This window comes from Equus caballus, chromosome 14 (assembly GCF_041296265.1).
Source record: "Equus caballus isolate H_3958 breed thoroughbred chromosome 14, TB-T2T, whole genome shotgun sequence".
NCBI lineage: Eukaryota > Metazoa > Chordata > Mammalia > Perissodactyla > Equidae > Equus > Equus caballus.
In genome coordinates this window covers 59,623,077-59,637,439 of record NC_091697.1, presented here as the reverse complement: position 1 = coordinate 59,637,439, position 14,363 = coordinate 59,623,077, and the positions used below count along the sequence as shown (strand labels likewise).

The window sequence follows — 14,363 nt, the reverse complement described above, 5'->3', positions numbered from 1 at the left end:
GTCCAGCTGAAATGTTTCATTTTCATATGAAGAAAGCACTTCTCTATCATTTCTATAAATAGATTGTTTGAAATTTTTCCAAAACTGAAAACACATATACAAGTACACGAGGGTAATTTTCTCTCACCTTCTCATTTAAGAATGGCCACCAGGTGGTTACCATTGGGGAAGGGGTAAGGGGGGAGGGCAAAAGGGGTGATTAGGCTCACATGTGAGGGGATGCACTATAATTAGTGTTCGGGTGGTGAACATGGTGTAATGTACACAGAGTTTGAAATATGATGTACATCCGAAAAAAATAAAAATAAAAACAAAAACAATGGCCACCAACACTGGACTGTGCTAAAATTCTGTAACCCTTAGCAACTAAGCGTTGCTATATAGCATAATCCTGATCTTTTATAATGATGAAAAAATTAAATTAATAAATTCAAAGATGAGTTTTATTAGAATGCCTTGTGAGAACATAATAAGTGCTAATATACTTGATGTAGAAAGTAGAGCTGTGGGGCCGGACCCATGGCTAGTGGTTAAGTTTGGCACACTCTGCTTCAGCAGACCAGGTTCAGTTCCCAGGTGTGGACCTACACCACTCATCAGTGGCCAGGCTGTAGTGGCAATCCACATACAAAACAGAGAAAGGTTGGCACAGATGTCAGCTCAGAGTGAATCTTCCTCAGCAAAAATAAATAAATAAATAATAGAAAGTAGAGCTGAGAATAAATATTTAACTTATAGGCACTGGAAAAAGAGGAGAAAGTGATATAAATTTAACAACAAAAAACTCCCAACATAAGAACCTCCTCTATGGGAAGCTGAGAAATGAATGGGAAGTGAAATACTTCTGTGTTTTCACTCCACCCTTTTGAATGTGGCACTCATGCTCTCTATATCCCTATGATGCTTTTATTTATATATATGATATATATATATATTTTTATATTTTACTTTTATTACCTAATGAAGGCCTAGCAAAGTGATGCTTGCCCCAAACAAAATACTTGCTCATTAAGCATTTGTAGAAAAAAATGATTGTATATATTTGACTTCTGAACACTGTACTTGCTGCTCAGAAGGTCTCCATGGATATCTGAACAGATGAAGTTTCAACACAGACAGAGTCAGTATTTCAGGGAAGGCAGCACTTCCTAAATTGTACACTCTCAAATACTGTTTCGGGAGAGAAAACTCATGGTTGTATCACAAAAATGGGGAGAGGGCGGTCGATGGCTGAATAAATTATCAAATAATGTTATACTCTACACCCTTTAGCTCTTTACAACAAACATTAAGCATATTTATGGAAGGTCTAAGAAGTCTCACAATAAACAAATTTGTTTCACACTGCATTCTCCAAACTTATTTTCCCCCAATATTCTTATTAACAGTCTGCCAGTGTAAGAAATAATGCTTTGGGACAATCCCACCCATTTACCCAAGAAACATTTATAGGGCAATTAGTTTGAGGAGGGAGGCAGTGGGAGCAGAGACCTACTTGAATCTAGATTGGCATGAATGCAGGTATGTATAGTGTAAGAGTAAGATTACATGAATGTTCAAGATTCTACTTCATGTTTAAAAGCTTAGCCTTCAAGAGTAGCCTACCACAACTAAGAACGATAGTATGGAAATGTACCCTCTAATAAGAAACTCTGCTATTTGAAACTTTTTGCCCTTACAACACATACTCACGCATTATTTCACTTAAGAGAATGGCATTCAGGGGGCTCTATAAGTATGAAATTTTATTATTAGCCCTGAGAATAAGGTTTAAGAATTGCACAATTCCCCAAAAGAACAGCATTCCTCAAAGATCACCGTTAATTCCAAACTGCATTGTTAGAACTTGCTTTTTATAGCATAGCTACCTGAAACAGAAGCACCGTGCCCATCCAGAAATCCCTTATCCATTAACCTTAAAAAGATCAAGGCATAAAGATGATCCTTAGGCACACCACAAAACCTATTAATTCCTGTGTGCTACTCACAAAGACATTTCAGAACTCTATACTCATTTTCTGTAAATACAAATACATTTCTAACAAGCTTGGAGATCTCATTTTCCATTTAGTAAACAAGGAGCAACTAGTGGGCACCTGAGAATAGTCATAACAACAAGGATAAAAGTCGTGGGGTTTATAAGATTTAAAAAAACAATTAAAATACTAAAATAACAAAGGCAACTTAGAGAGAAGGACCTCACTCTCACTGGGGGTAAAGAGCAGGAAGAAGAATGTTTGAGGTGAGTCTTGGGGATGATCAAGATGAAACATACTGAACAGCACTGCCAAAGATCCAAACTGCAGTGTCCGATATGGTAGCCCTCATCACACAAGCCTACTGAGCACAATGCGGCTAGTCAAACTGAGACATGCTGTGAGTGTAAAATACAAATTGGATTTATTAAGAAGAAAAAAAAAGTAAAACATCTCTTTAATAATTACTACATTTTTATGACATGTTTAAAAATTTACTAGATATATTATTACATTAATCTCACCTTAAATTTTTTTTTAAAGTGGCTATCATAAGGTTTAAAATTATATATGTGGTATGTGGTTCACATTAGATTTCCTTTGAACAGCATTAGGTCAGAGACTTGAATGAGCATGAAGCATTCAGGAAACAGTAAGCAAACCAGTGTAGCTCACTTAGGGATGTACATAGGAGGATACATGAGATGAAGGGCCAGATGTAGCACTCTTGGGTGCTTAGATTTCCTTACTAGAAAAGAGCTACTGAAGAGTTTTAAGCAAGAAAATGGCTGGAAGAGATTTGCTCTTTAAAAACATTACTCTGGAAACACAGAAGAGAAAATCGAAGAAAATCATACATATGGGAGACAGGAAGCATTAGTCAAGGCACAAGAAGATGGAGGCCTTATGAAATTAAAAGCAAGCCACCAGAATTATAAGGGAGCTTCTAGGACTAGACAGAGTGACATATCATAGAAGTGTCAGCTGACAATGAGAGAGAGTTAAAAATAGATTCCAAGGCCCAAAAAGCAGTCTGGAGTGTGTTTTATGGAGACAGTCTAAAATTTCTCAAAAGCCCTTAAGGAAATAGTTATATTTAATCATAGTAGCCTTGAGTATACACACCAGCACTGCACCTGAGGCATGTGAAACTACAGGGGAAACATGCATTCCTAACTCATTATTTTTACTAAAAGATGACGTTTGGGGGTATACTGTTAAATAACTCAGTAAGTACTCATTTTTTAATTCTAAGACACATATTTCTCCCCACTTTAACATTTTTTAAACATGAGAGCAACTTTCAATCAATATTTGCACTTAATACTGAATTTATTAAAAATGCAGATAGATTTGTTGAGAAAAGAGGACATCAGTATGAGAGTGCTTGACAAGTTTGAGGACAAGCAAGGAAACCAGTGTAGCTGGAGTGAACAAGGACTAAAAGGAGGAAGAGAGATCACGCTGGTCAGTAAGTCACGATGAAGACTCTGACTTTTACTCTGAAGAAAGTCTGTCAAGGAAGAGGGAGTGATCAGTTGTGTCAACAGTTGCAGATAGGTAAAGCAAGATAAAGGCCAAGAAATGACCTGTAGATTTAGTTGTGTGTAAAAATGAGAAAGGAAACACTTCCTAGACAAGAGCACCTAAAAGAAGAAAAATAGAAGCCAAAGCAGTAATGCCTTCTCCACCCAGTGAACAGCCATTTCAGGCAAGCCACTGTAACAGACCAGGAAGGAGAGCGCTCAACTAAGAATGACGCAAGGAAAGATAAACCCCCTGAGATAAACCCCCCAAAATTCAAATTAGAAAAGAATTTAAACTTGAAGAGCTAATAAGACAATGAGAAAAAAGGAATAGCACCCATAAAATGAACACAAGTTATTAAACAAGGGTGGCTATAAAAAGCATCACTTAAGAGATTTCAAAAATGAATAATTCAGTGATTAAATTTAGAAATTTAAAACATGAATAGCAGAATAGCAACTGGTCACAAATGGAGAATGAGTTAGTGAGCTAGAAGATCAAACTGGGAATGCACAGAATAAAGTATGAAACAAATGTTTAGAGATGTTATGGATAGATCCAGAGTTCCAACATCTGGAGCAATAAGAGAAAAAGAGTTGCAGTTTTCAAAAAGTAACGAATTTCCCACAACTGAAGACAAATGGGAATTTTCAGCTTGAGAGAGATTTCCAAGTGCCAAGAAGGGGAAACAAAACAAAACAAAAAATTAGACAATTCATGGTAAACTTCATGGCATCAAGGATAAAAAATAAAACAAAAACAAGGCAACTATCAACTAACCACTAACAAGAAAAACAGATTACTTTACAAAAGAATAAGAATTCTCATTATAAACCCTGAATGCCAGAAGACAGTGCATTAACTTTTTCAAAGTGTTAAAGGAAAAAAACTTTATACGTATCATTTTATATACAACTAAACAACTATTTTAAGAGTAAATATAAAGTAAAGCATTTTGAACATACAAGGACTTAAAGTTCCAGACACTTGCAGCTAGGACTATTTATTTTAACAAGAAAATAAATGAATTCAGAGGTAATGAAATTCAAGTAGGAGCAGGGGCAAAATACATGAATTAATAAATAAGACCAATAACATGTATTGGAAAACCAAAAGTAGCAAGCACGAAAAATTAATCCCAAATTTAACGTGTTTAATCACAATCCAGTGTTAAAATTCCGTCAACAGTAACATGAGAGATGAAGAAGGGAAGAAGGAGACATGTACTTTATTATAAATACTTAATTTACAAAGTAGAGCACCAATCACAGAATCCTGCTCAGATAATACTTGCTGGCATTTAATGAAACCTTAGACTCTGATCATTAAAATCTTCTTTGCCTCTTCTATCCTTGTTAAATCTTAAACCAAAAGCTGATTACCAGTACATTCAAAGGCTATTTTTTGGTTGGTATTCTAAAAAAACAACTCCTATATCTCATTCTCGATTTTCTTTAAAGCTTTTCATCTGGTTTCATGTATTTCCCTTCTACATGTCATTTTAAACCTCAGCAGTCAGCAATGTGTGGGCCCCACAGGTGGCATTTATACTAGAGAGGCCATCCATGTCTTACCAGATAATAGTACAAATGAAGTGTGTACCTAGGTTTCATTCCACCTCTTTACATTCCAATCAGCTTTCTGCCAAATGGGCAGTGAATTTAAACGTCATTCCAGAAGCTGTCTTTAAGAAAGATACGCAGTGAGTTATCTTTCAGATAAAACAGTACATCATGACGCTATCCTAGTATTTCTCCCTTAGTCACCATCAATAGGACAACCTTTAAACAAAGACATGATTTCAGATTATCCAAAGAAATACCTCTGTTGTCTTTCTCTGTTCAACAAAACCACAAAGAAATCTTAACACAGGCAATGTTACAATTAAAGTGTTTATTTACTAAAACATTTAGTTTTATAAAACAAAACTAAAAATTGATACTTCTCTCTTTTGAAATTTACATAACAGGAAATATAAATTGAGTGGCATCAAATTCCACATCTACGTAAACAGCCACTGTGAATAATTTACTAAATTACACTGTATATTTTCCTAAAACCAAGTATGTCCTGTTGTGCAGCATTTTGCTTTTTCTGTGAGTTATTACATTTGCTTTAAAATGACAAGTATAATAGATGATCTTAAACAGTCTCAAGCTATTAATGGTTCAGTCACTACTATTTTGAAAATACTTAAGAATATTAAAATATTTTCATATAATTACTTTTCATGAGTATTTTCTTCATATTATTCCACTATTATTACCCAGTCTTAGTAAAATCAATTCAATAATTTATTTGATAGCACTGTGTCAGTGAAAAATGTTGTATAATACAAATTAGAGGTTAGATTAACATAGCTAAATACATCAACCATTTAAGGAAATGAGGCAATACAATACATTCAAGTTAAAGAGTATGAACACAGAAGAGGACAGAATAGCCACAAATGAACACAATTCAGTCTGAAGATAGTACACTTCAAATGCACTGCATTTTAAGTCTACAGACTATTAAGAAGGCATTTTTCAAATCTTCTTAGAGATACATTAGAGTATTTTAGGGATTCCTTTAAATTGAAAAACAAAATGGCCATGAGATTGAGCTTTGTAGACTGCTCTGTAGTTCTTATTTTTAAAGTTCATAAAATATAATAGCACACTAAAACTCATTTACAATTCAAATAATAGAATTTAAATTTCATAACTAGATTATATCAATCTCAAAGAAAAGAATGACAATTACTTACTTTGGAGGCCCATGGCTGAAGACAATTGGCATAACAGCGAACAAGAAAAGCCATTTCCTAGGCTGGAAAGGGTAGTTTCCTTTTCAAACCAGAGCCACACCGATGAGTATGTTGACAAAATTCTGTTAAGTTTCTTTTTACAAATCACACGCCATTTGCAGTGTTATAGAAAGGCAACATCTCCAAATCCCTTTCAAACTGAATTCAGGAGCTTTTAGTAGCTCAGAGTATTGTTCTAAATAACTGCAACAGTTTTCATCTAACGTTCACTTTTAACAAGCAAATCACAGTAAATCAAGATGTTTATATTTCTGGCTCAGATCACACAGACATACACATGCTTCCTCAGGCACCTGGCACAGACATGCACAGTGGTAACACAACAATTAATACTGTATCAATCAAAGCAAATAAGGCACCATGCACCCAATCTGTGTTCCTGGATTCTGAGAAACCTTTCCTCTCTGTCATACAGCTTTGTCTTTTCTTCAAGTCATTTCGTTCTGTACAGCAAGCACTGCAGTAATTCTTCTGTATCAGAAGCAAACCAGAACACTGTATCCTTAAGATGAAAGTTTCTTCTTTTATTCTTAACCACCAGAGGTTAAAAAAAAAAAATCAATCATCAAGCAAATGGTAGTTAGAAGATAGATGCTCTAACAGGTTTGTCCTGTAGAATGCCTGAGAATCTCCAAAATTAAAATTTTCTCTTTTCACATGCACTATTTACAGCTCTGCAGTACTGCTTCTTGTTTTAATGCATCAGTAAGACAGTACTGTTGATCTAAGTCTGGCTTTTCTGGTTAAAAATTTATATATGATGTGGTACAAAAACACTAGGTCTTCTGCTAAAGCAAGACTATATGCTAGTGTCTTAATTCCTACTATCCTTGCCTGTTTCAAACCAGCTCCCTAAGGAGAAGCTCCTATTGATTGTATGCTCTGCAGTAAGATGAAATATCTAATAAGAAGGAAAGAGAGTGGGAGGAGAATAGAGCTAAAAGGATGACATCACCTGTATAGAAAGCCTTCAGAAACTGCATTAGATCAATTGGCTACTGTATCTGCAGATGTAGCCCAAAGCGCAATTTGTTGAAAACACATACATACACACACACACACACACACACACACACCCCTTCTGTGAGAAATGTCAGCAAGCCAAATTCTATAAGAATAAAATTGGCTTAAGCACCTTTCTATTTCACAGTTTTAAAATTCCATTTTGATTTTTAATTCTGTGCATTGACGTACAGCTTTATTTGGGAAGCCATATTTCCTAATATTACTATTCAAATTTAACACAATATTGTCCTCCCACAGACAATACAATAGCTCTGGTGAGATACTTTTACACTGCAAATATATAAGGCAGCCTAGTTCTCAGATGTTACACATGTATTTGTAACACTACTAATTCATGGGTCTTTGCTTGCAAAACTTCCTATTTATCAAATTACTGGTCTGAAAGCTATAACTTTGAGGACGACTCTAATTTAATATTAAAAATATTAAAACTGGCACTAAGATTTGTATGTAAATAGTAAAATTTAAACGGAAACAATAGAATTTCATTTTGCAAAGGAAAGCTGAAAAAGATCACAGGCATAACAGCAACTTGCAGCATGCACCAACTCCTCTGAGGAATAATCTATGCAGTATGGTCCTTTCCTATAGCCCAATGATCAATTCCTAGTAAGAGACGAGCAGCCAGAAAACTCAGAAGCAATCAGAGAAGAAAATGATTAAACCAGCTTCCAAACTGAGTTTGGATTAAAAGGAAATCTCATTTTTCTATAAAAATTACAGAGAAAAATTTAAATTTTGCCACACCCTCTTCAATCTGAAAACACAATTCCTTTAGTACCCACCCTTATTCTTCATGCCTCTGCCATCAGGCATCTACTGCAGATACTCCCATAAAGTGTTTGCACTTAAGGTTGCAACGGTGCCTCCCAATGGCCAAAGTAAGACATAGTTTCCAATAGTAATATACAGTTAGTATACTTCCAGGCAGTACAATTACGAGAATAACAATCAATGAACAAACCAAATAGAAGTATTCTACTTCATTCACCTAACACTATTTTGAGGGGAAGAGGTGTGCAACCTAAGAGGAGAAATTATTACCTGAGAGACAGGTATTACTACAAAGGACTCCACTGACTGCCACAGAAAAAAACAGCTTGTTATTAGCCAAAAAAAAAGAGTTCCTCAGTACCCCCATGCAAAGTATGAGTCACTTTCTGAACAACACTATGTTGCCAACCTGCATTATGCTGCTACTTATAAGACTAGAATTTATGTTAGCGAAACTAAGTACTATTCTGAACAAATTCAAGTCATGGATTAAAAATATATAATCATTTATGAATTTAAGTTTCCATAAAACAAGATTTATTTTCTGCAAAAATTTCAAAATACACAAAATTTGCACTTAAATATAAAATTAAATCTCACAAATATAAATAAGCATGACTCTAGTTTTCTACATGTAAAACAAAGAAAATGTGCAGCATATTATTTTCAAGCACCAGTGTATTTTTTTCAGTTTAATTAATTTAAATAAACTACAATGGGTTGGAATTTCAACAAAATGTTCAAGACTAAATTAACTAAAATCTAATTTCAATCACTCATTTTTTAAAATAGAAAAATGATAGTCGTAACTTTGTATGCAAATGAAGCCAAATATTTCCTAAAGATAAATTTCTAAGACAAGCATTTTGTACATAAATGTTAGTAAGAAGACTCAAGATCATTTCAGTTTCAGCACCAGAAAATAATTATATTCATGTATAGTACCAACAGGGTAAATTGCAACCAAACCAAAAAGTAAAATCCTAATGAGCACCTTTCCCTTTTCATAAATCATGCTGATAGCACACAAAGAAGGACTTCAAGCTGAGCAAGAGAGACAGCCATCTCTTAGCTGCTTTAAAAGACTGCTGCCCTGTATATGAAATGCAATCCACTAACGCCATATGTTAGAACTACTGTAGTAAACAGCAACTCAATAAAGGAACAACTCTCTTTTCCCTTAGTTTGGCCTTTAAGTGAAGATGACATCATCCTTTTCCTTGTTCTACCAATCACCTCATAGTACCTGCCATTCTAGGGAATTGTCTAGTGAATCTAGCATGCAAAATCTCCCTGTGCAACAATACCATGAAAGAAAAGAAACAGGTCAAACTCCATATTCAGCATGTGAAACCAAGAGCATTCTGATGATACACTACACTATACTGTTTCTTCAGCAATAATGACTTAATCTCTTAATTACTGAAGGAAGATATAAACATCTTTTGAAGAGAATAGTCAGTAATTCATCAAATAACTAAAATATATGATTACGTGAATCTAATCATTTTTCACTTCCATCACTTTTGGAATTTTATCGTGATCTCATTCCATTGTCCTGCCAATTCAAATGAAGTAACTGCAGCAAAGGAGAATACCCTGATACACACATTGTCTAGGAATCATCACCACAGGATAGCCATTTAAGAATACATTTCCCCTGCATATGAAATGCCATGATGCTAAGCCATACTGATGAGATCTTTAGCTCTTAAACGGTCTTTTGCACTACCACAAAATAAAGCAATCAATGTATGTTGGCTTTGCAAAGCTTCAAACCATTACAAAATATTTTTATAAAAATGCAAATGCTACAGTTAATAATTAAAATTTATGTTAACTGTATAAACTATTTCTAAACAAAAATACAAACTGGAACATTTGGAATCATATTGTATCGAAAGCGAAAGATGAGGTTTTGATAGTTACTAAACTAGAAATACACCTTTTATTTCAATAAATGACAAGACTGAAAAGAAGGGGAAAAAGGTCATCATGGATAAAGGTAAGTTTTGAGAGGATACACATTCTAGACATTATGAAAAACAAAAAACCAACAATAACAAAGACCAGGTTTGTAGTAATCTCAGGCATAGTCATACAGTTTATCCCCCTTCTGCATAGTGAAATATTATAATCACAATTTACAGAAGCCAAACTCAAAAGGAGGTGAGAAATTAAAGAAAAATGATGCAGTTTTACAAAATAAAACAAACAGGGCATTCACTTTTGTATTTTGGTTGTAAGTATTTAGCTTTTGAAATATAAACTGTTAAATGTACTGATTTTTATAGTAAAAATACTTTACTCCTTTGGAAAATGAATAAATGACACTTTACCGTAATGTCAGAGGTAACATGCAAGCCCTTTTAAAGGATCATAGCAAGCTTTTGCACCCCCTTCCCCCACCTTACTGAACTTGAACATCTGAAACGAATCTTTGTAGTTATTAGACATGGTTAACTCCAACTCCTGGTGCCCCTCAGGAATTCCTGCTTTCAAACTACATCCTATCTATTCCTCAGCCTTTCTGAAGGAAGGGAAGCCATAGAATCAGCACTATCCTCCTATTCTTCTGTAAGAAACAGTGTGCTTCAGCACACTGCCATCTACGTCCACTAAATGATAGCACCATGCTGTTGAAAACCCTGTCAAAGCCATCAGCAGGCCACATATGCACTATGAAATATGATCCATCCTTAGGGAGTGACGGAAGAATGAAAAGAAAAAAGGGAGAGGGAAGCCTTCATCATCAACTAAGGTGATGTAAGCCTCTATAATTAGAATCAGGGAAACCGAAGAAACAACAAAAAGACATCACCAAGCTTCTACTTTCCCCTACACTGTGAAGTTGTATCAAGCATTTTTCACTCACTTACACACACACATACACAAACTAAAGAATACACTTTGCACATTAGTAATCAATAAGTATGCTACATACTATATGCAAACCTAATGTAAAGGTTTAAAATACTGTATTATTTTCTTCAAAAAATAAGATCTAGCCAATAATTAAAACAGAGCTATCTATAAACATGACTGGAAAAAGAAATCTCATTTAAAAAATTAAACCATTGAAAATATTGTCTCAATCTGTAAATTCGTGGATTATATTAGTGATTACCTTTACATCACTTCTCTAATTTTAAATACTGCATTTTCTAGTACTATAAAAGCCAAATGCCAAACAGAGCATAGTTACTGAAAAAGTAACAAGTTAAACTAAAAGGCAGTAACAATCAGCATTAATCTGTTTGCTATGTCTGAGCAGTTATTCCCCTTCCAACTGGAAAGCTCTTGGAAACCATTATCATAGACCACTGGTATATTGGTAACAGAGCTGCTTCAAGCAATCTTCAAAACAGCTTTCTTTAACAATTATTGTGTAAACCGTTTCAAGTATGATAAAAATCTTTCAGATTCTGGTTCTCTGGGCAGATCCATGTAAATCAGTGTCACTGTTAAGGGAGAGAGAACTGGCCCAGACAACCAGAGATATGTGCCCTGTCCCCATCCCAACACTCCTGAAGTTCATATTCATATAGAGTGAATCATAAAGACAATTTCCAGGGCCGGCCCGGTGGCGCAGCGGTTAAGTTCGCATGTTCCACTTCTCAGTGGCCCGGGGTTCGCCGATTTGGATCCCAGGTGTGGACACGGCACTGCCTGGCATGCCATGCTGTGGTAGGCATCCCACATATAAAAAGTAGAGGAAGATGGGCACGGATGTTAGCTCAGGGCCAGGCTTCCTCAGCAAAAAAGAGGAGGACTGGCAGTAGTTAGCTCAGGGCTAGTCTTCCTCAAAAAAAATAAATAAATAAATAAAGACAATTTCTTAAAATGACTACTTAGAAGTTAGCAATATTTATGTAGAGGCTTAAAAATAGTTTTCATATCCTTAAACAAGTAATTTAACTTCTATGAATCAATCCTAACAAAAAAAATTAGTCATATACAGATTTTTTCACACAAGTTGTTTGTAATAGGAGACAAATTGGAAGCTTCATGAGAATACTTTGTTACACTCATACAACAAAACATTAACATTAAAAACAATGTTTTGAGTGATGTTAGCATCATGGTAGACTGAGATCTACCAGTGATCTATCTCCTCCATGATACAACAAAAAAGACATTCATGCTCCAACAGAGGACATCCACACAACAAAAAACACGTCTGAGAGACCCATGCAGCCATATGGAGGAGGGCGAAGAGGCTGGAGATCCCCTTGGAGGAGGTGAAATGGGGTAAGAGAAAACTTCACTCGCTTCCCAAAAGACTGCAATCTGGGACTGCACGCAGCCTCCAAGAGGGAAGGAAAGGGGGGAGGGAGTGCCCATTAGCAGGAACATCAAAGATCCCCAAGGTCCCTCACAGCCTAGGGGAAAGCCCTCTACCAAGGTGAAAGCTATCATGGCGGTGACTTCACCAAGCCAACACCCCAGGAGAGAAGACAGCAAGAATGAGTAAGCCCATGAGAGCACGCAGAAAAAAGCACCCCTCCCCAGCACTGGCTCCAGAGCCTAGGAACCTGGTGGAACACAGAGGGCTCAGAATATGCAGCTCTTGACCCAAATCCAGTGGTGAAAGGTAGTAACAGTGATCAATAATACCAGGATGTGGAAAAACGGAGCTGTGCCTTATAGCAGTATCAAAAATTATTAAATCTCCAGACCAGAGAGAAAATGACAAGTACCCAGAAATCAGTCCTGAAGACACAGAAATATGTAATCTAAATGACAGAGAATAAGAAATAACTATCATCAAAAAACTCAACGAGTTAAAAGAGAATGTAGAGAAACATTCAGTAAGTTCAGGAGCTACTGCACAAAAGAGATTGAAACTATTGACAAGAACCAATCAGAAATACTGAAGATGAAAGACACAATGGATGAGATAAAACAACATATGGATTCCCTGAACACTCGAGCAGACATCACAGAGGAGCGAATCAGCATAATGGAGGAGAGACATATTGAAATGCTCCAGAAAGAGGAGGAGAGAGAACTAAGACTAAAAACAAATGGAGAAATATCTGACTCAATTAGGAAATGCAACACAAGAATTATAGGTATTCCACAAGGAGAAGAAAAGGAAAATGGAGCAGAAAGCTTGTTCAAAGCAATAAGAGAGGAGAACTTCCCAAACCTGGGGAAGGAGATGGAAATTCATGTGAAAGAGGCTACCAGGTCTCCTAAATATGTCAATGTAAAAAGACCTACTGCAAGACATATAGTAGTGAAACTGGGAAAAGTGAATGACGAAGAAAAAATACTGAGGGCAGCAAGGCAGAAGAAAATAACCTACAGAGGAACCTGCATCAGGCTTTCACTGGATTTCTCTGCAGAAACCTTACAGACTAGGAGAGACTGGAATGACATATTCAAATCTTTGAAGGACAAAAACTTTCAGCCAAGAATATTCTCTCCAGCAAAAATATACTTCAGATATGATGGAGAAATAAAAATTTGCCCAGATAAACAAAAGCTAAGGGAGTTTGTAGCCACAAGACCTCCCCCCTGCCCTGCCCCAAGAAATCCTCAAGAAGGCCCTCATACCAGAATAAAACAAGGGAGAAAGGGGTTACAAAGCACAGAGTAAAGAGATAACTAGGTAGACATAAAAGCAGAAAATTGTAGCTATACATGGGAACAGGTTAGCAAATACTTAAGTATAACATTAAAGATAAAGGGAAGGAAAACACCAAAAACAAAGATAATCTTGTCATTTTAACCACAAACTCACAACACAAGATGTGCTGTGACATCTTGTCACATGTGAATAACATGGACAAAAACAACATTGGAAGGGAAAAGAAAGGAGACTGAATCGGTTTAGTCTAAGGAAATAAGAGGCCATCAGAAAATGGACAATCTTATCTACAAGATTTTGCATACAAATCTCATGGTAACCACTAAACAAAAAAGCAGAACAGAGACACAACTAATAAATAAGGAGAAAACAAAGAAACCCAACATAAAAAACTACATAAAACTCAACTGGTAGACTGAAACACACAGGACGAGAAACAAGAGAAATACAGGAGAACTGGAAAACGAATGATAAAATGGCAGCATTAAGCCCTCATATATCAATAATCACCCTAAATGTAAATAGACTGAACTCTCCAATAAAAAGACAGAGAGGGGTGAGATGGATTAAAGAACAAGATCCAACAATATGCTGCCTCCAGGAAACATATCTCAGCTCCAATGACAAACACAGGCTCAGAGTGAAGGAACAGAAG

At 35.8% G+C, this 14,363-nt stretch overlaps 1 protein-coding gene across 24 annotated transcripts in view; it reads right to left on the bottom strand.

Moving 5' to 3' along the window:
* RAPGEF6 (Rap guanine nucleotide exchange factor 6) overlaps window positions 1-14,363 on the bottom strand; it is a 201,485-nt gene that overhangs the window by 102,910 nt on the left and 84,212 nt on the right. For 2 of the 24 annotated variants that reach the window (XM_023616917.2, XM_070232675.1), the window contains exon 1: window positions 6,253-7,225. In XM_023616917.2, coding sequence (XP_023472685.1) covers window positions 6,253-6,306 — 54 coding nt within the window. In that variant the 5' untranslated portion in view covers window positions 6,307-7,225. 24 annotated transcript variants of the gene reach the window in all.